The sequence below is a fragment of the Telmatherina bonti genome, assembly GCF_933228915.1.
Source record: "Telmatherina bonti genome assembly, chromosome: 23".
NCBI lineage: Eukaryota > Metazoa > Chordata > Actinopteri > Atheriniformes > Telmatherinidae > Telmatherina > Telmatherina bonti.
The window spans coordinates 7,375,661-7,403,588 of NC_136632.1; the positions used below are offsets into that span (position 1 = coordinate 7,375,661).

The 27,928-nt window shown below is 39.7% G+C and overlaps 1 protein-coding gene across 6 annotated transcripts in view; it reads left to right on the forward strand.

Moving 5' to 3' along the window:
• anks1b (ankyrin repeat and sterile alpha motif domain containing 1B) overlaps positions 1-19,955 on the forward strand; it is a gene marked incomplete at its 5' end in the record, with an annotated part of 320,790 nt that extends 300,835 nt beyond the window's left edge. For 4 of the 6 annotated variants that reach the window (XM_079263373.1, XM_079263374.1, XM_079263378.1 and 1 more), the window contains 8 exons: positions 2,561-2,686; positions 7,585-7,656; positions 9,425-9,511; positions 10,941-11,078; positions 11,174-11,341; positions 15,305-15,427; positions 17,562-17,653; positions 18,739-19,955. In XM_079263373.1, the coding sequence (XP_079119499.1) occupies positions 2,561-2,686; positions 7,585-7,656; positions 9,425-9,511; positions 10,941-11,078; positions 11,174-11,341; positions 15,305-15,427; positions 17,562-17,653; positions 18,739-18,787 (855 nt within the window). In that variant the 3' untranslated portion in view covers positions 18,788-19,955. The remainder of the gene's footprint in view (positions 1-2,560; positions 2,687-7,584; positions 7,657-9,424; positions 9,512-10,940; positions 11,079-11,173; positions 11,342-15,304; positions 15,428-17,561; positions 17,654-18,738) is intronic. The other 2 variants (XM_079263375.1, XM_079263376.1) reach the window with 1 other exon arrangement.
• Between the last annotated feature and the right edge of the window lie 7,973 nt (positions 19,956-27,928).

Below are 27,928 nucleotides of genomic sequence, written 5' to 3' on the forward strand. Positions count from 1 at the left end.
AGTGACAAAGCAGGCAGGTAAAGAGTTAAACATACCAGATGCAAGTTAAAAATGGCATTCCTGTTTATAAACACGTATGACCCTTGGCCCTAGACTATGAGCTGTGGTTGCTCTAGTGCAAATATTTAATTTGGGTACACCCAAAGCTGTTTCAGCTGTTGTGGTTTTTCTGTTTTAGTATAGAATACTGCAGTGTTACTCTGACCTTATTTGTTATTATACACCTACTGTAATGTAAATAATTGCTCTAAATTCTCCCTGGGAGTGAGCATAAATGGTTGTTTTCCTTCTTTTCAACCTGCAATGGACCGGCATGTCCATGGTGTACCCTGCCTCTCTTCTGTTAAATGCTCGGGTGCAATAAAATGGATAACATGATGCACTTTAAATAAGTTTATCTTTCAATTTTCTATACATTTTAGTCCAATTCAGGTCATGGAGAAGCTGGAGTCTAACAAACTGACATTGATGTGGCGTTAATGAACTAATTGAATCTTTCATTCACGTTCGTATGTCATCACAGAGAAGCGTTATCTTAGCAGGTTTTTTTTAGTGGTAGGGTAGCATTATATTAGCATTATGTAAGGAGCTTTTGTTTTAGCGTTATTGTAGCATTATCTTGTCGTTTCTTATAGCGTCATCTTAACGTTATCTTAGCGCGTGTAATACTGTTATGTAATGAGTTACCCTGAGGATCCTTAATACAGCCACACACAGGGAGTTCTGGACAAATGACCAGTTTATTGGGCATAATCTTAGCATTTTTTTTATAGCGTCATCTTAATGTTATCTTAGCGTTTGTAATACCGAGGGGATTGATACCTCCATAGCGAAGTGTGATAGTTACAGTCATGGCCGGATTAAAAGTGCACAGGCCCCTGGGCCCAGAGTGTTCCAGGGGCCCCCTTCACCACCGCAACATTGTAAAAATTGTGAATTATACACTGTTATACAACATTTCTAACATCTCTCAGCCAGTGGTACTAATAGCAATACACTAGACACTGTTGTGTAACTATGTGGCTTTTATTTACAATTTGTTTCATGTCCTGCTGGTGTATGCCCGACGTGGGCCCCACATGGGCGTGGGCGCCTGAGCCCGTGCCCATAATGCCCATTGGATAATCCGGCCTTGGTTACAGTGATCAGGCTGATACAGAGTGAATACACTGAATTTGTCTTGATAAAAAACTTTCTGCAGGATGTTTTCTTCATCTTGAATTGAAATTTAGTTAGCCTGCATTGTTTATGCTGTATACTGGCAGCCTGTTGCATGCTGTTCAAGCCAACCCAATGCAGTGCACGTCTGCAGATCAGAGCCAATCAAAGGCGAAGGCACGCCCCCTTCTCTGCCTTATTTGTTGTTTTTTCTTTCTTTCTTTTTAACCAGGGTGTGATTTTTCCTTTGGTTGCATCGGTGCAGCCAACAAGACCAGTCAAACTCATGTGGAACTTAATACTGTAAATAATCAGTCTTTGCACCAGCGTTGGTGCTCAAACTTTAATATTCTAACCATAACATGGTAGAAAAATTGTAATAATTAACAGTTAGACCATCTAAAAAAAAAAAAAGTGTAGGCCAGTTCAGAAAAACAGGATTTGGAATAAACATTTCCAATTATGCATTTTGTCTTTTCAGCAACTTCCAGTGTTGTGCGCACACATCTAACAGCTGTGCCTTGGTTTAGTTTGATTAGGGAAGAGACCAACATGCTTATGTTATCTCAGTGAGTGTGTGTGTGTGTGTGTGTGCGTCACAGAGCATCTCCTTTACTTCCAAAAACAGCAGTCTGAGTTGGCATTTATGAGTCAGCTTTGCAAGAATAGAAAAGTAACAGTGAGAGGAAGGACGAAGGATCTTTCCTCTGTGTCTTCACGCTGTTGTGACGGTCTCAGTGTTGCAAAGATGACTTTCTCTCCAACTACAGCTCACCTCTCTTTAAAGACACCTTAAACTATTGTTCTCATGAACTTTTCAGTGGATAGCTTTACATCTCAGTCTCTCTCTGAAAAATGCCGTGAGGAAAATTTGGTTTGAAGACTTTAAACCAGCACGGCTAACAGATTAGGCCAGTGGCTGCTTTTCCAGGCTTATCTGTGAGATGTTTTTACAGAAGCTGAAACCTGAACTCCACATTCCTTCACCATCTTTCAACCAAACACAAGCGCTTGGACGTGGACAGTGCTTTACACATAGATGGTGTAAATACCATCTGAGGAAAAAAAATCATCTGGTTTTACTTAGAAGAGAATGAGAGAAAAACAAGCTTGTTATCCCCTGAAAGCATGCAGACTGGATTTAAGTCATTCTGCTGGTTTAATAAGGTGAAAGCTGACCGGGTGAAAACGTGGTGAGCTGCTACCGAGTTTAATTTCCTCTTGGATGTTCTCTTTTGGAAGTCCCACTTACAGGAGTGATTAGGATCTGCTGGGAGAGCCAGGACATTATGAACATGCATTTTTTAGGTCAACATGTGACGTTGCCCTTGGTGTCAAGCCCCGACATGTGCATTTGTGCGAGCCCAGCTGTGTCCTGATGTGCTGTTGGTTGTCGTTTCAGGCAGGCGAATGGTGTGAACCAATAACGTTGCGTCCACCCAATGAGGCGACTTCTTCTACTCCTGTGCAGTACTGGCAGCATCACCCTGAGAAGCTCATCTTTCAGTCCTGTGACTACGAAGCCTACGTAAGTCCAGCCCCTCACACTTTATTCTCATGTTCATGAGCCGCTCAACCTGCAGGACTGACTCCATTTATAAAATATGTTTAGAAACAACTTGAAATTATGGTTTAAAGTAGTTGTATCCTGTTATTTGGTCTGTTTGGCTGTATGTGGATACAAGCAACACACTCTGAAGGTAAGATTCAAACACGATGACTCTGATTTCACTCACATCTTTGGTAAATTTAGTCCTTTGCCAGTTACATGAAAGGTATTGAACATCCTGGTTACCATGGATACAGCCTTATACCTCTGACGAATTACACTCTGAGATGATTCCTTACTGGAACACTGCAGATGGCTGAAGGTGACCAAGTATCTTAGACATGTTCTGATTGGTTGGGAAACACTGCTGGGAAGACATGGAGGAGGCATGAAGTGAGGTGAAAACACTGAAATGGACAGACATCAGATGCAAATTCGGAGAGGACAAGCCTGGAAACGACAGCGTTGTAAGATCACAGACAGAAGCTAATGAGCTCTCTGGTCAAACCTCGTGTTGATGTGCTGGGAGTCGAATCCGTGTAAGTTCATGACTGGATTCGACTCCCAGCAGTTTATGTTCTTTGTTGCCTTTATTGTTTAAGAAGGAGCTCCTCGAGTATTACTTTTTGTTTAATTATTGCTTTCGTCACATGACAGCGACGTTCGTGGAACATAAACAAAGCAGGCATGCTGTTATCAACTCAGCTGTCACGGCTAGCTTTTCACATTAATGCTGTGCCTTTGGATGGTCCAATCAGCTTCCCAATCACAGGATTTTATTTTCAGACTATGTGCTGACCCATGATGACGGGATGAATGCGTTGCTGCCATCAAACCAGACAACTGGAAGAGCTGTGTAGCAGCTTTTTCTTGGTGTTTAGCAAACAAACAAAACTCAAGATTCTCAAGTTGTAAACGCAACTGCGGCAAAGTTGGTCTGATATTTGACAAATATGGTTCCATATGCGTTGACAACAGCTTCAGTGTTATGACCTGACATTTATTTTCCTTTGTGGTGACAATAAAGTATGCATGTTTGCTTGCAGCCACGTTAACATCGAGACATTCTTCCATTGCGTTAGCGTTATCTGCTTCTGCTGCTGTTTACTCACCTTTGACGTAAAGACGAAATACTTTGAGGAGCTTTTCACAGCTGGAGGTCTGACACCCATCCTGCAACTTTTAAGCTTTTAATTCTGCTCCTGTGAAGTGTGATGTTGGATTGTACTGGGTCACATGTCTCAACTCCCGTCCTCCAGGGCCGGTATCCTGCAGGTTTCTGTTGTCTCCATGCTCCAACACACCTGACCCACATTAAAAAAAAAAACAGATTGACAAGAAGCTGCTGGTTCCATTTAATATAAATCAGGTGTGTTGGTGCAGGGAAACAACAAAAACCTGCTGGATATCGGCCCTCGAGGTCGGGAGTTTGACACCTAGGTCTAGGTAGTTGTAAATGTCGTGCTAAGCTAAATCCGGTTGCAAAATCAGCATCAGCTGGCGGTTTTGGAGGTTTGTAAAGCAGGATTTTGGATAATCCTGCACCAAGAAGCACAAACGTTACTGTGGGACTTGACCATATAGTGCTAAACTGGTTTGGTTTGGTGTGAAGTCCGCGAGCGCCATCCTTTATGAGAAACAGAAAACGAACAGTTACTCAATAAGCAGCTCTTTGCCGCCCAACATGGCGGCGTACGTGACAAAGGATGTGACGTAACGGAGAATGTTCTAGAGGAGGACAAACTAAAACCTGCAGGACAACTCAGGAAGCGTTCCAACCATCTGATGATGGTTCCTAGCTGACATGAACGTGTTTGTTTTGCTGACATGCAGGAATAACAATGACTGCTCATCGCTGTCACGCTTCAGGTTTCATGCTGATATTTTCTGCTAGTTGACAAAAGTGCCTTTGAGATTTTTTTTTTACATTTTTAAATGAACATTTGACATTTGTTTAAGTTTTTAAAGCAACTTTTTTTTATTCTATTACTGATTCTAAGTAAGTTATCAAAAGCAATGTGAACTAAACTTTACCTATTTCTTATTATTGGCAACAGTATTTGTAACAAATTTGATTTAGTTTAATTTAAATACAGAATGCATCACACTATCTTTGGACAGACGAGCATGATGAGCAAAAAACAATAATAAGCAAATAATAAATAAATATTCAAACACAGGATAAACATGGCTTGATGGGGGTGCGGGGTGGTTTTTAGTGGTGGAGCAGTCGGAGGTAACACCTAATAAACCTACTATCAATAGAGTTATGTTGCTGGGACTTATTACTATTATTATTATTATTATTTTTATTATTATTATTATTATTATTATTATTATTATTATTTATAATAATAATAATAATAATAATATTTATTATTATTATTATGACAACTGATACTGTTGTTGTATCGCTACTATTGCTGAAAAACTAAATTTTTATCATACATATTTATCATTTTAGTTTATTTTCTATTTATTTATCATCAGTATTATAATTTCTTTCTGCAATACCAACAGCTGTTTATGTGTTTACTGTTTATAATATGCATCTATTTTTTATCTCAACCATTTGACTACCTGTTTTCCTTTATATCTGGCTTTCTGTTCACTGCCGTGCATGTTAGTATAACATCTTACATCCCTTCATCTTTTTTTGGGGTTTTTTTTTGTTGATAAATAATTTTTTTTTTAAATGCTCCTATAATACATAACATGCATCAACAATACTAAAAAGAAAAAAAACACTTTCCACATATGTGCACATATATAAAAGCCTACTATGTTGTAGTATTACCTTGTCTACATCATCTATTACCAAGAGAACAAGTGCATCAGCTTGTTTTAACATAGTTGTTGCAGCATATTGGTGCAGAAAAAAACATCCTCATTAAGCCTCCGCTCTTCCACACGCTGCTGCAAACACCAGTCTGGCATTGCAGAGTCAGCTGAGTGACAACAGTGCCGTCGGCAAGACGTTGCCTTTCAGCTAACACATACGCAGCAATTCTGCTCCGTACCCGTCTCCATTCCCTCAGACATGCTTTGTGTAGAGTGCTAATTTGCCAACATTAGCACATAAACCAGTGGTAAACTGGCGAACGTGATCAGACACCGCTGCCATCTGGATGGAAGGCATAAAGTAACTTAAAGTCCTAAAACTTGTATAGTTGTGTGTGTGTGTGTGTGTGTGTGTGTGTGTGTGTGTGTGTGTGTGTGTGTACCAGTGACCAGCGACACATGCTACAGCACTGCTGATCTCGTCTGCAACTGCGACACAATTTCTAGGACGACTGCCAGCAGCTCTGCTATTACATCGATTTAACGTTGTCTTGACCCAATACTAAGCATTAACATGCTCATCTGACAACCTCCTGGTCTGCCAAGGACCCCGGTTCACATCTGAGAAAAGAAAATCCTGCGTTACAACTTGTGATTAAATATAAGATAAATGGTCTGAGGTCAGTACTTCAATCCTTAATTTGAGTCATTTACTGCAGAATTAAACAGATCAGATGAAAAAAGCTGCACGCATTTCTCATCTAATTCACTAAAAGCCTTGTTAGGGTACCACTCTGGGGAATGAGACCCCTTCCATAAGCTGGACAAGAACTGAGAGGTGGTGAGTGTCACCCATTAAGTGCTCTGATGTCAACATAAACATCATTCCCATAAGACGCTGTCGCCATTAGCAGAATGACGGCTTGTAAAGTCAGAGCCAGACAGAAGGATGTGTTAATGTACCTCAGGGAGCCTCTCAAGGTGGACGAAGTCACTGCTGTGTGTCTTTATTCTAATGAAACCTCATGTTAGTTCAGCTTCATGGAAACTTCATAACACAGTAAAGACAAAAGCATTTAAATTTATCAGACTCAAGAGGTGCATTAGGTTGTTTTAGACAAAGAAAGTCTGCTGAATGTGGCAGAGCGACTCAGACCGTTTCATCATAATCATGGCAGATAGTTTGGATCAGTTCTGGCTGTGAAACAGCCGTCACCAGTCAGGATTTAGACGGGACCATCACTGTTGTCCTGCTGAGCATGTTTGATCACTTGAAGGATGGCTTCATGATGATGATGATGATGATGAATCAGTCAATGTTGACAACAGGTGACTCTTCTTGCTGGTAGCTTACATTGCAGTCATTTCCACTGGAGCCCATCTGCAAACCCAAATATAGACGACGAGAGCTTAAACCCACTTCTTGTGGTCTGTTTTTTTCAGCAAAAACTGATTCAAGTGCAATTGCATTTCAGAATCAGAAACGTTTTATTATCACTGAGGCAGCGTCCCAGTACAACGAAATGTCTTCCAGTACGACCCGTCCAACAATAGACAGCATACAATAACAGGACCAGGCAGAGGTGCAGCTTTCAGACAGGTTTATTAGATTTAATATAAAAAAAAATGACATATTCACGACATTTTGCTGGTTGCTTTTCTACTGGATTATTATATTCTATTATTACTATTATATCTACTATTTATAATATTTATATATATATATATATATATATATATATATATATATATATATATATAATGTAGATATATATATATATATATATAAAGACTCTCACGATGAAAAGTCAAATTATTGGACTTGAATGACTATTTGGCTCCAGATTAACAAAAAAAAAAAAATCACATGTATGTAATGTAACAGGCAGCAGTATCCAACAGGGGTAGAAGACAAGTACACAAAATCGTTTTGGGTTGTTTTTATCATGTGGTGATGCAATACGTTTGCATGTGAGCAGGTTGCATTAAATATGACACGCAAAGCTTCAAAGCCTTCAAGGTTAACTTGTATTTGTTCATCTTCATGTTATCGTGCCAGTATATTAACAAAGCCTCTCCATGCATCTTTCCTGCAGTATCTGGGCTCCATGCTGGTGAAGGAGCTGAGAGGGACGGAGTCCACACAAGATGCCTGCGCCAAGATGAGGGTAAGGATCACTCTGATACAAGAACCATGAGGGGACAATCCTTTCTGGTTTGTTGAAGGGGACCAGTCAGGATGAATAATAATCTTATAAACTTTGTAAGGAAACAACATAAATTCAGGTTGTTGGTTTTTTTTTTGGTTTTTTTTACTGTTATTTGTTTCATGACTGAAAGTTTTTCTTTACAAATCTAAAAGCTACGATACACTGAAATCAGTTGAAATGAGACCAAAAAAACGCAATAGTGAATTAACCACTAAATCTGACACAAACTGCTTCATTTTAATTTAATTTAATTTAATTTAATTTAATTTAATTTAATTTAATTTAATTATTTTATATTACATATGATTATATAAAAATATTTCTATTTATATTATTAATTTATTTAATATCAAATTGTTGTATATTTTATTTCAGTTTTATATTTATTTTTTATGTAATTATAAATAAATATAGGTGTGAGGGATTTAAGCTCAGTTGAGGATTTATTTGTACATCTATCTATCTATCTATCTATCTATCTCTCTGTATATATATATATATATATATATATATATATATATATAAATATATATATATATATATACACATATGTATATATATATATATATATATATATATATATATATATATATATATATATACATATATGTATATATATATATATATATATATATATATATATATATATATATATATATATATATACACAGGATGATTTATATATATATATATATATTTATATATATATATATATATATATATATATATATATATATATATATATATATATATATATATATATATATATATATATATATATATATATGTATGTATGTACATATATATATATGTACATACATACATCTCCTGGTTCTTCCCTCATCTTTCTCCCGCCTCCCTATTTGTTGGTACCTCAGGGGGCATCTTGTCCTCTTCTCTTCTGACACACCAAGACTACAATGAAGTGCAATGAGATGCACATCAAATGACCCAGAAACATTGTTCATGTTCCTTCTTTCACGCTCACCTCTGCTCCTGGCTTCCCGTCTCTTATCCATCCATCCCCTGACAGTGAAGGTAGATGTGCGTGTTGAAATTCCAGCCACACCTGCCAGCAAAGTCGAGTACAGCTGCCTTTGTCAGCTCTTCAGCGCTATCTGATCGTGACGGGGGTCGAGCTGCAGCAGCAACACGCAGCAAGGAAACAGAACAGAGAGAAACAAACAGATATAACAGACAGCAATCTGAAGGGAGGAGAAAGAAGGATGGACTGGGATAGACGTGTGGATGAGAGGAGGAGACAAGGGTGATGCAGAGAGGGGAGAGAAAAGGGATTCAGCTCACAGCTCTGAATTTATGAAACCCTTTGGCAGGTAGGATGACAGCAGGGAGGGTAATCACTGTAAATTCACGGCTCTACGCTGCATAATGTCTGCAGTATAGGTATGTAATTAAAAGTAATGAGGAAAGATATTCTCTAGGAGGATGATTTAGCTTCAGAGACATTAGATTTATTGAATTTGCATTTCTGCAGCTAATTGGGATGAGAGTAGCATTTCAGTAGTTTTTCACGAGGTGCACAACTACGCCTGACTTCTGCGGACAAATCTGGTTTGACGATTGAGGAAGAAGTCGTCCATGTTTTGCTGGATTTGCTCAAACATATCTACTAACACAAAAAACAAAAGAGTTTAAGGTTCAAAAGTCATCGCTGCCTCTTGTTTTCTCTTCTCGTCTCCACACTTTGCTGTCTGCGCACTCCAAGAAGTCAACGGAACAGATGAAGAAAGTGCCGACCATCGTGCTCTCCGTGTCCTACAAAGGAGTGAAGTTCATCGACGCAACAAATAAGGTAGCACCCGGCTCCAGCGACACCTACAGTAAATAACACGTGAAAGGTCACTGGCATGACTGACATTTGGAGGTGTAAGGTCTGGACGGCGTCCTGGCGTTGACGCCTGCTTACTGTGAAGCTCTAAAGAGGACGCAGCACAAACAGGCAATTTCCAGTCTGGAGATGAGCCGGTCGCTCAGGAGGAACAAATAACTCAGGCAGACATTTAGAAAACAGCGATGTGACAAGTGATAGATGTCCACTGTGGATTTCAGCATGTCCAGCCGAAAATAAAAGCCTTAAGCCGTTTATTTAACACTAAGAAGTCAATAAGCGGGGATAAAGAACAGAGGCATTTCCACACGTATAGATCTGTTCATCTGATCGCCTCTGCTCGCTGTTCCACTCTGTATCAATGAAATGAGATTAAATCACTTTGACTTGCTGAATCCCTGAAGGGAAGGTTCCAGACTCACATTTCAACATGTTTATTTATCATTAGTGAATTTATCTTTACCTCACTGGACACAACTCTCTGTAGACAGAGAAGAACATCTTTTTTTGTTTTTTGTTTTCTTTCGTTTCTTTTAAAGATACACTGACATTTTCAGTTGACATGAGTATTTAGACTATTGGGACTCTCCCAGCTTAGCTGTCATGCAGAATCTGTCTGCTGTTCTTGTGAAAGACTCGTGCATCCATCAAAGGCCTCACAGTTGATGGTGTCTGGTTGGTTAATGGAAAATGAGCCATTAGGTCAAGTCAGTTTCTGCAAGACTGATTAGACTCAAAGTACCACAGCAAAAGTGGCGAAGAGGTTTGGACATGGTCACTGTTAGATCCAGGAGTCTTGGACAACCATCACTGATCAGGCCTTAGTGGTAGAGTGGCCAAATATCAGGAATTCCACACCAAAATACACAAGATCAACCAAAAGGTGCTTAAAGAACACCAAGGTCACTAAAAAACCTTTTTCATCTAAGGAAACAGTAGCTGGAAGAACCTAAACAGCATGACGAGTGCGACTTTTCCCTTTTCCATGTTCTGTACCTTCTGTTAGATCTCTCAGCTGAAATCATCTTGGTTGTTTTTACTCACAGTAACTTCCTGTATGTCTCATGGCTCTACTTTTATTCTTCTTTTGAAGCTAAACGTAATGTACGTTTAATTTTACGAGCTCAGCGCAAAGTAACTTCCAACTCAAACATTATGTTTTTCTAATGTGAGTTCGTCTTTTTAGCCTTTGATGTTTCATCATTTGCTGCTCTGAGATGGATTTTAATCACCAAAACATGCAATATGATTTTTCTTTAGTGACATAACCGGAGGACAAATTTCTGGATGCTAATAATTAAGATAAATGATAAATAAGGTTTGTTTTCAGCAGGAAAAGGCTGTGTGGAGATGATCAACAATGTCTCTGACCTCTTTCTGCTCCTTCCTGTAGAACATCATAGCTGAACACGAGATCCGTAACATCTCGTGTGCGGCTCAGGATCCAGAAGATCTGTCTACGTTTGCCTACATTACCAAAGACCTCAAATCCAGTCACCACTACTGCCACGTCTTCAGTGCTTTCGATGTGGTCAGTCCCTTCATTCCGACTGTGCCTACAGCCAGAATATTAGAGTTTCATTCCCTTCGTGTCCTGACGGCTGCATCATTTTGCTGCCTTCTCAGAACCTCGCCTATGAGATCATCCTGACGCTCGGCCAGGCCTTCGAGGTGGCCTACCAGCTGGCTCTGCAGGCAAGAAAAAGTGGTCACGGATCGTCCACACTTCCAGAAAGCTTCGACAGCAAACCTGGCAAACCTGTTCCCAAACCTCGCGTCAACATTCGGAAATCGGTGAGCTGATGAGAGCTGATGATTTGACCCCTTAAATTACATTTACATATTTTTTTTCTTTTCTAAATTAGCTTTTGATTTAGCCAAACCAGCATCCTAATCCTCATTTCCACCTTCATATTTCATCCCTGCTCATTTCAGTCACATTTAACTTTAAGTCTGCCAGCATTATCATGCGCTGCTTACGTTTTGTGTATGTGTGTGTGCGTCTTGGCCCAGCAGACAAAGGTGTGTGTGAATATTTGATGCGTTAAGCATCTGCTCGGTCTGGCTGTCCCTGCAGTCTATAACACAGCAGGCTGATTGATGAGGTCTGTTTGCAGAGTGCTCCAGGGAGGGTGCTTACTTTAGGGAGGTTAGAGTACATGTGTAAGATGAGACAAAAAAAACAAACATTAAGAAAAAACATGTTGACTGCTACAAACCAAACCACTGCAGAATGACTTTCCAGTCTGTAAAAATGCTGCACAAGTCTGTAAATCTGACATATGTTATAGTTATTGGTTTGCTCGAGGTTAGCTTAGCCAAAGTTAGCTTTACAAAGGTTAGCTTGGAAGAGGTTAGCTTAGCAGAAGTTAGTTTTGTCGAAAAGTAGCTCTGCTGAGGTCATTTTAGCCAGCATTAGCTTATTAAAGGTTAGCTCTGTAGAGGTTAGCTTAGCTAAGGTTAGCTTTGCCAGAGTAAGCTTTGCAGAAGTAAGCTCAGCCAAGGTTAGCTTATCAAAGGTTAGCTTTGCAGAAGTAAGCTTAGCCAAGGTTAGCTTTGGCGGAGTTAGCTTTTAGCCAGCATTAGCTTTTTAAAGGTTAGCGTTGCAGAGGTTAGTTTTGTCCAAGTTAGCTCTGCTGAGATCAGCTTAGCCACTATTTGCTTTCCAAAGGTTTCCTTTTGCAGGAGTTAGCTTTACCGAGGTTTGCTTTGCCAGAGTAAGCTCTATAGAGGTTAGCTAAACAAAGGTCAGCTTAACTAAGGTTAGCTTTTCAAAGGTTAGCTTTGCAGAAGTAAGCTTAGCCAAGGTTAGCTTTGCCGGAGTTAACTTCGCTGAGGTTAGCTTTGCAGAGGATAACTTAACCAAGGTTAGCTTTTCAGAGGTTAGCTTTGCAGAGGTTAGCTTAACCAAGGTTAGCTTTGCAGAGGTTAGTTTAGCAGAGGTTGGCTCAATCCAGGTTAGCTTTGCAGAGTTTAGTTTTGTCCAAGTAAGCTCTGCTGAGATCAGCTTAGCCACCATTAGCTTTCCAAAGGGTTCCTTTGCAGGGGTTAGCTTAACCAAGGTTTGCTTTGCCAGAGTAAGCTCTTTTGAGGTTAGCGTAACAAAGGTTCGCTTAACCAAGGTTAGCTTTGCAGAGGTTAGCTTTGCTAAAGTTATCTTAGCTGTGGTTAGCTTTGGAGCCATCACAATTTCAAGTACTTTTGAATTATTCCAGAATAAGCGTTGGAACATCCCCTGGAGAAGATAAGCTTCTCACGTTTCACTTTCCTGGTGGGTTACACCTAAGTGTTGGAGTTCAAGGCGTCTCATGAACATAAACTCCTGCTGCAACTTTTTTTAAAAATTAAGTCGTATCCCAAATGCCAGCACAACACAGATGTTTTAATCAAGTTCACTTACCTGCTGAGGTTCAGACTTAGTTTGTATGGCTCCACTTCTTAGCTCCAATTCTATGCAATGACGAGCTCATACTTGGCCTTGTTCAGACACTGTCTTCAGTGTCTGAACAAGTTTGAATATAGGCACACATTTTGGTACATTTTGGGTGCACTAACCACACATTAAGCTCAAGCCACAAAAGCACAATCCTTGCAGGTTATACCTACTTTTAAAAGTGACTAATCCATCTTTTCAAGCATATATAACACCATTTAGAATTACTAAAGAGAAAAGATAATCTACAAAACTCAGCTTTTCCTTACTTTTTGTGCAAAATTGATCTCTCAAACCAAAAATATATTTTTTCTTTTTTAACAAGAACAAACAAACCAAAAAACAAAAAACTTACAAGCAAAAGAAAAACATTGCCATGTTCTGAGAAGTAGTGATGGATCACTCAGTCCTTTTGGAAAAATTAAACCTTGTGAATAGGGTTGCAGTGGATTCCATGCATGCTATATGCATGCTTTATGTCTTCCAGCTGCACACTGTGGAGAATATGACCATACAAGGAAATGCAACAATGATGGCTTGATAGTACTCACATAAAAAAAAAAAGTAATTCAAGTGGGATTTGAAACTTCTACTTTTGTCTAAAAATAGTATATAGGCATGAATCTTTTGAGCTTTGGATGCTTTAACACCTGATTCTTTCTATTGGCAGAGACGTTCCTGAACTTTTTTTGTGTTTTTGCACTTCTTTTAGTGAATTTTTATCCCATTATTTATCTTTTTGTAGTAGTGCTCTTTATTGCAAACTGTTGGAAAACTTAATTCCCCCTTTGGTGGTTAATAAAATATTTCTGTTCTATTCTAAATGCTAATAGGATTTTATATAAATCTAGGTTGCCTACTCAGTGTTAAAATTTGAGCCCTGATTCAAACCTGCTAAAAAGTAATTAACTTAAATAAATCAATAAGATCTATGCTGTGGAGAGCTGCAAATTGTCACATTATTATACTCTGTACTAAGACCCTTAACAGCTGTCAAAACCAGCTATATGCTTCATGACAGAGGCTAGCAGTGCATTTTCTGGTGTCAGAATCTCTTTTTGTTCGGTTGTCACCACACTTGTCACTTTGTCAGTACACATAACCTCCACTTCGCCCCAGAACTACTGGTGGAAAAAATTGTTCTCCGCCACAATAAGCATCCAAAAAAGCCTTAGCTTTGTGGCACTTGTGTTGCACATGTTATCACGCATGTCTATAGCTGTAAATGTCACGCCTGTACAGCCACAGCGTCATGAAGTCTGTCAGTGATCCTGTCAACACTCCATTAACCCTGCCGGAGCTTTAAAATAGCCGCAGTAGGTCAGTCTGCAGAACAACGGCTGACAGAATTTGGAGACCCGAGCATCATGTTACGCTAGCTGCTATAAGCCGAATTCAACTCAGCGTAGATAGAAGTGATGACGGAGGACAGCGGTAGCTCAGTATCTAAAGCTGGAGAGATGTGAGATGATGATAAAAAGCAAAGACTGGAAAGGAGAGTGGTCCTATACCTGCATAGATGATGGACGATGGCATGTGTACATACAATCTGCTGAGTCAGCAACCATTACATTTGCCATTAATTGCTTTTTTTTCCGCTCCCTTGTGTTCGTGTGTGGGTTAGTTAATGGATTGTGGTGTGCAGCAGGGTAAAGATGCTGCAGGATTCACTTAATATTCCTACCACCCACCATCCATAATCTCCATCCTGCGGCACCTCCCTGTGCTTTACTGTAAAAACGGCTTGCTTTGTTTCAGTTCTTCCTAATCCTTGGAGGGAAATGTATCCTGCGCGCTTTATGTTTTGTGAATACAGCGCATGTGCCTCTAAATCTTCCTCAAAATAATTCTGAGCACATCTGACAGGCCTGTCTTTGATCGGGACATGTATAAAACTGTCTACGAGCTTTTAAATGTCCTAACAGCATCGTCTCAGACACATCTATCTGAATAAACGTCAAGTTGGATGGAAAACAGACTTTTATTAAAAGCACATTTGATTGAATACGCTTGTAAAGATGATTTTTAGTTCATCTTTTGTCCAGTAGCCGTGTGGGTCCTATATTGGGAGTGTTGTTGCCATGCAGGAGTTGCTATATTAACATTGCTTTTTCCAGCTTGTATTTGGCTGAACTGCAGTAATGCTGCTGTCCCACACAGTTGCCAAGGTGATGAATTTGTTGCCATGGTTTTTTTCTTTGCTTTGGTTTTGGAGTGTTGTTGTCTTTCACTGTTGCTGTGCAGCTGCTGTGTCATTGTTGTGGTTTTGTTTATGTCATCAACAAGCTGGCCCGCTTTGACCGGTATGACCTTTGCCCTTATAGGTCATCATGTCTCCTTCCAGTCGCTGGTCACTGGGCCACATTTACACCCCTCACCGGCCTCCTCTCCACCCTCCTCTTCCTCCCCCTCGACTCTTCCATCTTCCACACAAAGCTCAGTCGCAGGTCTTCCACCCTTTTCCTTCCTTTTTCATTAAACTCCAGCAGAAACCGTTTCCTTTTTTTCAGCTGAGTCTGCGTTCTTGTGTTCTGTTTGCAGTGAGTGTGTGTATTTCTCACCCTTCAGTTACTTTCTGCAGCTGAGTGTGAGCTTGTTTCTCGTTTCTAATGTGAGTGCTGTCAGTTTTCATGTTTCCAGCCAATCAAATACAGCAAAATGGCTAAAATATCACAAGAAAAGGAATCTTTTCTCTTGTCTTGGAAATTTATGAGCGACTGCTCACAAAAGCCATTGAGGACAGCTCTATGCCCAGTTTAACAAGAAGCCTATAAAACATAACTTGTGACAATATATTCCTGAAAGGTTTAACAGCATCTATTTTGTCTGTAACTTGACACTGTCGTTTGAAACTTGAGGTATAGATAAGTGTAGCCCTTTGTTACTTAGACCTGCGTTTATGTGTCTGGCTGCCTCACAGTAACTTGTGTTTACTAAAATTACTTAAACATACGATTTGTTACTCGCTGGGTGGGCAAATATTCCCATCCGCAAGCTAGCTGCTAGCTAGCAAAAGGTGCTAGGCTAGCAAGCTAACGTGAACCCGCTACTTGTCTGTAAGCGGCTTGTGTTCCTATTCATTAACTGAGCTGAGAATTGTTTGAGCTAGAAGCAGAATAACCTGCTATTAGTCCTGATAAACATGCCTGTGTCATATAAGTGTTTTACATTTTATGCTAACAGAAGGCCACCACATTGGATGCATCTGAGACCTGCTCAGGCCCATCAAGTCACGGCGGTTTATTTGCATAGCAAAGTGAATTTACAAAACAACATTGAAGCACTTTAGATCAGGGGTGTCCAACCACAGTCCTCAAGGTCCACAATCCTCCAGGTTTCCATGCATTCCTGCTTCAACACACCTCATTTAAATTAATCAGTCAATGTGCAGAACTTCACAGGCTTCTAGATGCATCTAGGGGTCCAATACGACTTGTTAATGGGCAAAGAGAGCAATATATCACCAGAATAAACTTAAAAGAATCCTTGGAAATGGAGCGCTTAGTAAATCCTCCCACCTGAAATGTTTGTGTGCGAATATTTGAAGACGTACACAAATTTGCGCTGCATGGTGGTTAAAAGCAGGTTTGAAACTCGGCTGGGACCGTCCTGTGTGGAGTTTGCGTGTTCTGTGCATGCATGGGTTCTCTCTGGGTCTCCAGCTTCTTGTGATTGTCCAAAAATATGCTTGCGTGGTTAATTTGTGTCTAAATTTTCGCCTGGAGTGAGTATAAGTTTGAGTGCTTTTTGGTGAATCTGTTTGCTCTGAAATCTATTGGCGATTTGTCCCGGATGAACCTATCCTCCCACCTGGTAGCTGCTGGAAAAAGGCTCCATCCCACCCGCCACCCTGCAGAATGAACTGGTTTAGCCAGTAAATGAATTCATTTACACAAATCTCATAGTGGACATAACTCACTTGAGACTGTAAATGAATCAACCACATCAGTCCTGTTATTCACTGCCATTTTTATTTTTCACCCAACAGGTGTAGCAGGGCAACAGAACAAGATGGCCATCATCAAACCACAATAATAGACTTTTTAAAAAATATATTAAAATGTCTTAAAGGTTTGCAGAAGAGTGTCATTCTTTTATCCTCCAGCAGAAAAATCCAAATGAAAGCATAAAAGTAGTGAAAGATGTTTCCTTCCGCAGGCTCCCGGTGTGCTTGATCCTTTTGATGCTCTGGTCACCTTCTCTTTCCGAACACGACGGTGCTGTAAGATCGAAAGCGTGTCAATTCATCCCTAATCCTATAACCTCAAAAATAGGATTAGAAAGTCTTGCTGTGGCTTTCTGAGTGCAGGAGAGGATGGAGAACTGGATTCATTCTCAGTATTTATCCTGCAGCTGCGTCTTGAGGAAAGATAAGGAAATCGGTTACTGTTGTGCAGGACACTCAGATTAACCCCATTTGCTCCAGCGAGACGTGGACGTTGATCTGTTTTTGCTTTTCGTTGAGTTGTAATAAAAAGCATTTGTTTGTGTGCGCACACCTTCCTCCCTGAACCAGCTGAAAAGCTACAAACTTGGAGCAATTAAAGAGGATTTTCTTCGTTCCCTTGCTGTTTTTCCCAGATGGAGCAGCCGTCCATGGACCAGAAGGGCCACGCTAACGTTCCGTGGATTGTGGAGCCAGGTCAGGAGGCCAAGAGAGGAGTCAACACCAAGTATGAGACCACTATTTTCTAACATACACCCGCCTTGTCCACTCCTGTGTGTGTGTGCCTTTCAGAGGTTGCCCTGTATCGGGGCCCCGCCCCGGAGTTGGGCTCGAGCGACGCACGCCGCCGCATCACCTCACCGGCTGAAAAATAAAAACACAATACATCTCGCCCTGCCCCCCCTCCCCCTCTCCGTTAGCCGAGCCTGTCCACTGCATGATGACGATTGGCACTGCGTCTTGTTTTCTTTCTGCTCCCCCCCCCTCCCTTCTGGCCTGGGCCTCGTCCTCCTGCCTGCAAGGCCGGCGCATGACCTTTGAACCCAGGGCTGTGGTGCACATCTGTCTCCTCCTGTAGGGGGAACGGTCAGCTCGGTTTATCCACCTCCTGCTTGTGAATCAGACAACCAGTTTGTCGTTCTGCGTTTGGCTTCATCTCTCTCCTTTCTTCCCCCCCCCCTCCATCCCTCACTCGTCAGCCCCTCTGCCCCACCGCACCCCCTCACAACTTGAATGAGATTTGGTGGAGCTGAACAGTGTTTTAACTGTCTTTTGAGGGCGCTGACGATGATGAGGGACGTTGTCTGAACGCGACAACTGGGGGAGTTTAAGGACTTTTTTAAAGGATTTTTTAATGAAGAGGAGAGGCGATGTAGCACAGTGTAACTGACTCAAACTGGTTCATCCAGCAGGTTACTAGAATGTATTTCAACTTTTTTGATTCTTTATATCAAATTCCTTTTTGAAACTTAGAAACTTTTGAGTCAACTTGACCTGTGACACAGGAAGACATAGATGACTTTTTTTTTTTTTTTCTTTTGGTTGTTGTTTTGTTTTTGTAGTACCTTTTTCAAACACATGTGTGTGTATGTTCAGAGTTTCTCTTAATATCGTGGATTTTTCCTGCCCATAAACCTGATGTTTTTTTAATCTGGGTGGAAAAAAAAAAAACAAACAAACTTGTATGTAGACAGTTTCAGCATGTGGCTTGTGAGACGCATGGTGGCCATGTTGGATTTTGCTGAGCAGGGGGGCCGGTGGAGAGGCGGGGTGTGAGGACTCTCTCGATAAGTGATGTCATCTCATTTGCAGGGCAATGCCGGATGCTCATGTCTATTACTGTGGAATGCAAAGAATGTAGCCAGCCCTAAACATGGACCTTGTCACACACACAATGCAAAAAGGACTACAAACATGGATGCTACTCCACTGTTTAAGGTTGACTACAAAAAAATTTAACATTCATCCACATGATGCTTGACACAGTAATCATCGGACCAATATAACACACACACACACACACACACACACACAAACAGGACTGCAGGCTGACAGACGCCCATCTGCTCTGAATGTACACTTATTTGAAAGCAGCCTCAACTCTCTGCAGCTACACCCGGATCCGTTTTATGCACCCCTGTCTGGGAGGTCTGAGCTTTGTGTGGTCAGCATCTCCACGGAGACTATGGTTAAAGTTACAGGGCATCTGTTGATAAGAGAATGGGCTCGGTGAAAGCACCGTTGGGCATGTGTCAGTATTGGCTCTTTTATTTTCTTTAATGTCAGAAAAACAAAACTTATGCACAAGCGTGTGAATCTGATGGGACTTGCTGCAACGACACGCTCAAGATGCAACAGGTATCACAATGAATGATGAACCTATGTGAACAAAACTGCATCTAGTGTTTCAAAAAAAATAAAAAAATAAAAATATTCATATTGCCCGACATTTTAATGTTTAATATGAGAGTACTATATTACCATGATGATTATTCTTGTGCAATTCTTGTCTACTGTTGTCTTAATGTTACATTATTTTTCTATGATATGCCGAGATGAAAACCTGAGAATGATGGCAATCCTTAAAAAAAATAAATATCTGAAACTAGATGTTCATAGTTTGTACAGAGAGTGAATGTTGCAGGTTGCTTGCTAACTCCTAGGTCAGGTCAACCTCCATTTCTCATGGGGCTCTTCTCTTTAACTTGCAGATGTACTATTTTAAAAAACAACAACGCAGTATTACTGTATTATTTGGATGAGACATTATCCAGTTATAAAATGTACATAGATATTTTGCCAACTCATTGTTCATACATGTAAAGAGAAAAGAATTAAGGATTTGCAGTAAATGGCACTGGAAACAAGGTACCAGAAGTATAAACGTTGGACATTTAAAAGGATAAAAATAAAAAGTGCTAGATTGTGGAGGTTGTATTTTGAGTGATAACATGGGTTATTTTGTGACATCACTGCTGATCAACTAATGTACATAGGCTTGGGCTTCCAGCACACTGATTTTTGTAATTTTGGCCATTATTTATATCCTTGTAAAGCACATTAAATAAAATCTGACTTGTACAACCATATTCTTCTCTGTGATCCAGTCCAGTCTTGTGTTTGGGTATGTTTAACAGGTCAAACTGGTAAAAAAAACAAAAAAAAAACCTTCCTTTTCAGCTTTACAGGAATAGAGGAAGGATATTTATCAGGTAGTTTTGTGTAATATTTCTGACAAACTGCGCAGGGAATACATCTCGCTAGAGATATTATCGTCATATCGATATATACCGATATCGACAAAAATGCAATATAACTATCGATTTTTACTTTTTTATGACACAACTTTTACACAACATGCACATTTTATACATCAAACTTTTACACTAAGTGTCCTCCAACTCAAAATGACTAAATATGAGAGATGTCATTTAAAGTTTTGTGGATAGTTTTGTTTGTTTAGCACAACTCGCTCCAGAAATATCGGTAACGATCGATATCGGTATCAAAAATTAAGAATTGGAAAAAATCAGATTATTGGGCATCGATACAAAAACATCCCAAATCTTCACTTTAATGTCACTTAACACTTTACATTGCATCCATTATTATCACCGCTAAGCTACACGTGTTGCCATGGCATCAGGGGTAGATGGAAACATGGCAGCCAGTCATCACCAACGGCCTCTCTAATCACCTCTCTAATCCGTACACCAGCGATGGCGACACTAGCAAGGAAGGTGAAGTGTCTTGCCCAAAGACACAACGACCGTCAACTGGGAGAGCTGGATTTAAACCAGTAACCTACTGATCATTGAATGACCCACTCTACTGAGCCACTGCCGCTGAAACCTGACAGATAAATAGCAGAATAAATGTTACCTAATCTGTATTATACATGGTTGGAAAGCCTGATTCGTCACCTTTACAAGCAGGTATGTCATGAAAGGATGGTGTTTCTGTGGAATGAGCCAAACAGCGAAACATCCTGGATGATCATATTCCTCTACAATAATAATAAGGAAAAATCAGACATATTAGCTAATTTTACATGTTTCATTTTACACCATCAGGGACCTTCGTATCAGATCTAGACTTAGCCACAGCAGCCTGGTTCATCCTCCTGATGCTGGTCACCAGTCTGGTCACATTCAGCTGTGGGATGGTATCCTGTTCCTCAACCCAGAGTTGTGGATGTGTTGTCATTCCAGTATGTACAAGCTGAGCCTGCAAGTGTTCAGCTGAGTTGAGGTTTGGAGTCCCAGCGGGTCATTTCATCGTTGAAACTCCCAAATCCTGGATCTTCTGTGGGGGAAGAGTGTTGTCATCCAGGAGGATGGAGTTAGGTTCCAGATTCTGGAGATATGTGAGCACCACTGGCTCTAGATCACGTATCTGTCCATCAATCAGGTGCAGCACTTGAAGCAAGAGTGAATATCAACAGAAAAATGTCATATATTGCAAGTGATATATGACATATTTGGGGTGGGTACCACCCTCACAGAAACACAATCTATACAAGTGATACCTTGTAAAGTGAATTAATTGGACTTTCAGACTATGTATAATATAACATCAGCTGGGACTATTAGTTGCACGTTATTGGGTGTCACAGATGCCTGCAGAGACCAACGGCTCTTCCTGTTTTAGAAAATGTCCCAAGTTGTTTTGATCATCATATTGGCAGATATAAATTTACCTTGACACAGCTGGATTTATAATAAAAAAAAAAATAATACAAAGAACCTTAAATTTGGCACCAGAATCATCCAAAACTGTAGTCAGCAGATCACTGGAATCCACCTGGAAAATGAGCATCCATGCACCTCTTGCTAATTAGAAATCATCTGCTTTCACTACCAATAAAGTACACTAGAATCTAAAGGTGGGGAATCGAATGGGAAAAAAATAATAAAAATATCAGGATTTTTTGCTTCACAAATTTTTAAATTGATTTTTTTTTTTTTTATTAAAAATATCCAATATTTTTCAGATAAATACAAATAATCTATTATAATTTTTTTTAGTCATTTTTATTGTTTTTATTGATCTTTTTACTTGCCTCCTTTGGCATTCTACCAGCAGAATGATGGTCTGGCTACCTAGTTGTTTTTTCCTAATTGAAATAAAATAAAATTTAAAAAAATGACGAGCAAACAAAGTTTGGTTTTTTTTTGTTTGTAGTCTACAAAAATCAGCAATATCGAAGAATTGTGAGAATTGCAATTTAATTAAAATTGGCACCCAAAAAACGGGAATCAAATCAAATGGGGACAAAAGCACATCGTCACAAAAACCTTGAAAAACGCTGCTGTTTTAAAATCATTATATGTGGCCATAGTTGACTGAATAATTTCAGAAAAGTGGTTTTAAATGTTCACACTGCCATAAAAAACAAACAAACAAAAATTACAGATAAACAAAAGAATCCAAAATGAAGACTCTTGACACAACTACGCTGGTTTTATTGCAAGATTTACTCAAAAATATAATCTGATTACAAAGATAAATTCATCCTGTGGAAGTGGAACTGAGCAACAATGTCTATTAACCAGAGTGAGATGACGTTTACAGTGAGCCTCTGAAAGGCTGAACAAACATTTTTTGTGGGTCATAAACTTGCAGAATAAAAAAGGAGCTGCAGTCTGTTTGCAGGTTAGACACTTACAGTCTGCAGCCTCTGGACTGGAGACTGCAGGAGGAAGAAGATGGGCTGCAGCACGTCGCCGTGGAGATAATTTACTGCCAATCGGCAATGTGATGCATTCTGGTAAAAACCTGATAAGACTTTTCATTGTTGTAGGAAGAGCAGGACGCCTCTGGAGAGCTGAGCTGATCCCAGATGATATTTCTAAGACTGGAAGAAGTGGCTGCTGTATTCAGGCAGCAGCATCATTTCCTTTGTAAAGGTGGAGGTGCATATGTTGACTCATGTCGTCGATACACTTGTGTTTAACTGCAGTCTGCAGTAACTGACATGTTTTGTTATACTAAGCGTGTCAGACTGTGGGACAAGGCCAAAGTTCCAGATGGTGTTTTCTGCCCACGGCCACCTACTAAATGAGACGACAGGAAAAAAAAAAAGGCTGAAGTAATAATCACAATTATATCAGGCATTTATCCAGGAGGGACGGTTTTAGCCTGTTCATGGGTGAAAATGCAGATCTGCCATCACATTTTAATACACACACACTGCAAAATAGAGTACCTTGAAAATAAGATATAAACACTTAACCTAAGTAGGAATTTTCTTGAAATTAGTGAAATTATCTGTCCATGCAGCAAGTAAATTTTACTATGTAAGAAATTCTAAAATAAGATTCAAAATCTTGAAACAAGTATTTTCAGAAAAGTATTGAATGTGTAAAAATAAGCTCAAAATCCTAACTTTTACATAAAGTAGCTTAAAATCAGTTATTTAGCCTGATAACAAGTTTAATGTGGTTATTAAAAGCAAATAATCCCCTTTTCAAGATCTTTTACTTTCTTAATTGTAGTTAATTTAGATTAAAGAGCAAGAAAAAATGGTAATTCAGGCCTGTTTTTCTTGTTTAAGTACAAAATATTACTCTATATCTTAATGCAAGTTCATTCATCTCAAGATATGACAGCAAAATCTTGAAACCTGAACTTATTTTGAGAACATTAATCTTGACTTAATTTCCCAAAGACAAGAAATAGCAAATATGTGGCTTTCAAGAACATTTAATGAACCACAAGGTTTACTCACACTGTTGGCATCAAAAAACTGCTTTTTAGGCCATTTGACCAAAACAAATAACTAAGAATTTCAGCGCTGCAAAATGTACAGCAATTACATGTGCTTTAAATGAAATAAAGAAAAAAATGTACCCAGTGAAAATGGATAGCTGTGATAACTGAAAAAAACTAACTTAAAAGTTTACTTCATGTGTTACTCACCTGAACGTGCACACATGGCCAAGAACTGAGGGAATTATTCTACATGGAAACAATCCTCTGCATTTGGTAAATGATTATTTAAACATTTGCAAAACTTACTTAACATAAGAGCTGGTTTGCTGGAACGTGATGGAGATGTTCCCGAGGCAGACAAACAGAAATACACCCTGCTGAGCTGAGGCTTGTGACGCCCCGTCCTCCGTCCTTTATAAGTGGGACGCTGACACGTTAACTAGACCAACGTCCTTGTCCCGGTATACATGCAGAGTTTCTGCTGAGTCAAGTTGTGCAAGCATCGCTGAGTGATGATTTTTGTCTAATAACACAGTTATAATAAAAGAGTATCAAGATTTCATTCGAGAACTGAGACAGTTTGGAAATTATTGAATTGATTTAAGTTTAGAAACCAGATTTCTCAGATGGATGAGGTTCCACGTGGACAGAGCTCCTGGGTGCTGAAAACCCAGGTTTGATCCATGCCTAACCTTTGGCTGCATATAATCCCCCCCCCCCCCCCCCCCTTTTTCTCTCTTTAAACCCTTTCCTGTCATGCTACTTTCTAATAAAGGCCACTAGTGCCCCAAAATCCTTTAAAGTAATATATTCAAGCTCCATCTGAATTATGGGGGTGTGTCACGTGATAAACTGATGTTAATTTAAAACTTCTGCACTATGATTATTTCTCCTGATGTCATGTAAACCTGCACATGGTTATATTCACATCCACTTGTGTCGTGAAGCAAAGCGCAGCTTTCATCTGATATTCTGGGATTGGGAAAGAAAAATATGTGAAGTGTGTTTTTTCAGCATCGGTGCTGCAGGTCCACGACAACTTCAGGATTTGGTGTGATGGATGTCAGAGTATCCTCAAACGGAGATTTTCAGGTATGTAGTGTTGCTTTGCCAAAGATGAGCTTGCAAACTGGAAATAATCTCATTTAATGATCTATATTATGGTGTCAATTAGACCTCAGTTAAACAATGCCTACCCATATGAGGATGGAACATGGTCTGTATGTAGCTGTGGGTGGGCTACATGTTTTACATGTTGTCATAAAAAGCAGCAGACTATTTAAAGATGCGTTTTTGGAATCCGCTTAAAGACGTGACAGCAGCACAAACGGCTCAGAGGAAGTATTTTACAGGACGTGTTCTGCTTGGTGCAGCTGGATGCAGAGCGGAAATGTTTTGTGAAGCCGCCTGGTGTTTGAGCATGATGGAAATCTACCCTGGAGAACAAAAAAAAAACAAAAAAACCCACATGATAAGAACTGACAGGCTCTCGCCAACGTCCCGGCCAGCAGTTCTGAGCAGAGTTTGACATCTGCTCCCAAATCACCTCAAGCCGATGGGACTCGTAGGAAGTCAGCCAACATGACAGCGGCGATGGCGAGCCGTCACAGGAAGTTGCTTTACATCGTCCAAAACAGACCTAAACATGATGAAGAATTACATTTTAATGTGAGAGCAGATGTAAAGCAGGGACTACTTTTTATGATCAGAATAAAAACCCAGTAAAGTAAAACTTCACAATGACAGTACAAGTCATAGAGTAACTCATGAATTAATGAAGACTTTATCATGAATTGCTTATCATGAACTTATGATCTCACTGTTGATTCATGTGATTACTTGACCCTTGATTGATCATCAATTGATGAAAATTAATTCACAGTTAATTCATCAATATGTGGACAAAATCTGCCAGTTTACATATATCCTTTAATTCCCTGCTATTGATTTATAATAATTCTTATTTTATGCATGACACACTCTGAGATTCACTTGGGTCAACATGGACAAAACAGCGCTTTGAGTCACTATTAGGGTTGTAAAATCACTGAAGTCCATTTATCTAGATATATTATAGATATGACACTGGATTAGATGGAAATGTTTTATATCAAACACATAGCTGCTTTAGAAACAACAAAACAAAAAAAATAAACCTACAGTTTGAAGCTACTCTTTCAGTCAGGTCTACCCAATAAACTGGAAAATGCCGTCTCAATGGGATCCACCTTCCCATCGTTGCTGAACCAGTAGACTGCACTGGAATGTGCTCCTAAAAGTAGTCATAAGGTGATACCATGCCTAACAAATGCTGCAGTGATTTTAAAGGCCTAATAGTCTCTCAAAGTGCTGTTTCTTATCCATGTAGACCCAAGTGAACTTTTTTAATCTGTCATGTATAAAATAAAAATTAAATTAGTAGCAGGGAATTAAATGAATTAAATGGTATATTTGTTTTTAAACTGGAAAATTTGTTGACATACTGATAAATTAACCAACAGTGAGATCATCATTAGTTCATGATGAGCAACAGGAATTCATGTTAAGTCTTCATTAATTAATGGATTAGTTCATCATGACTAACACGTTACTTAAGCATTTGACTTGTGCCATTATTACCCCAAGTACAAATACTTATTATTTATTATTATTTATGTCCGTAATGACTCTCAGTGCTAATACTCAAAGCCAAAATAAGCATGAGGTGTAGTCATTCTTTGTACGATACTATAAATAACTTTACCGGCTTTTTCGTTGTTTTAAGGCCAGGAGAGATCATCAGATACACCGAACAAGTAAAGAGAAGCTTCCCGAGGCTCGTCAGTCTGCTCCAGATCTGTCTCGCTTCATTCCAGCGCTGCGGTTGCTTCACTAATTGCTTGGTACAAGTCATGATGGTTCATATAAATATCACAATGGCCTCTTTAAAAAAGCATGTTTGTGATGATGAACATCGCTCATTTAATTATTTAGGTCCTTTAAGTACCTTTTAAAGTTAACACATAATTATTATTATTAGAATAAGATGACAATTAACATGTTAATCACACTGTGACCCTTATAATAACGAATATTTGACATGATTCAGTCATGGTCCAGAAGCTGTCCGGGGGGACCCGGAGTGGGACTGGTCGGCAAAACAACCTCTGGGTGAAAAACTAAATTTTGGGACGTGTTGAAGGATGCAAAGCCAAAGTACATAGATATAAATATGTAGTAATTATGAAGATTAATTATAAAGAATATAATGGAAATGGTTTCAAATGCCATTAACGTTCTTGTAGACATAAACATGTTAAACGTGTGAGTGGATCCGGTGGTCTCAGGTGGACTCATAGACTGTATATAAAGAGATGGACGGAGCCTCTGTGACGTCACCCATAGATTTCTGAAGAGCTGAATTGATGCTCGGTGGGCGGTTCCTACCATCGCCATCTTGGCAGGGACATGCGCGTCATCTCACCCAGAAAATACAAATATGGGCAAAGAAGTAGAGCTCAGAGGGGGCCTGTGGGCGTCATGGTGGATGATTGAAATTGAGCGAACTCCGAGCTTTCTGTAGCTAAGAGCTAACTGAGCTAACCCAGAGATAACAGGAGCTAACAAGCTATCGAAGATAAGCGGGCTAAAGCTAAGTCATGTTGTTAACCGGTTAAAAACCAGGGTTGTTCTACGTTCTTCTAACTTGAAGCGGGAGATTGGGTACCTGTCAATCGAAAGGACACGCCCCAAAATATGCCGAACTTTGAGATTAAATTACTTTTAAACGGGCGAGTTAGAAAATAATTTACTCCCCCCACAGTTGTCATGAAGGTAAACCTGACCTATTAAACCTAAAATGTATTTTTGTACCAGGCTGTAAACATGTTTATTCCTGCTGTGAAGTTGGTCTTTTTAATATGGGAGTCTATGGGGATTCGCTCTGTTTTGCAGCCCCTAGTGGATGAAGGAGGAACTGCAGTTTTATACACTTCCGCATAGGCTTCACTTTTTACCACTGGAGGCTCTGTCCATCTTTCTTATACAGTCTATGGTTGTAACGATGACGCCACTACAAGTCATTACTTCAACATTGTGTATGTGTTTACTGTCTTCTTTTATGGTGTTTTTAAGGTGTTACTTATCCCAAACAGTACTCTGGCACCTTTCAAACAAAGAGGGTTTTCACTTCACACTCAATCATCACTTGTTTGTTCGTTCAGAGACACCGTAGGAGAAGTAGTGGCACAAAGATGGCAGCTGCCATGTTTGTGGATCTGCAAGTCATTATAAATGTCTCCTTCTAAGA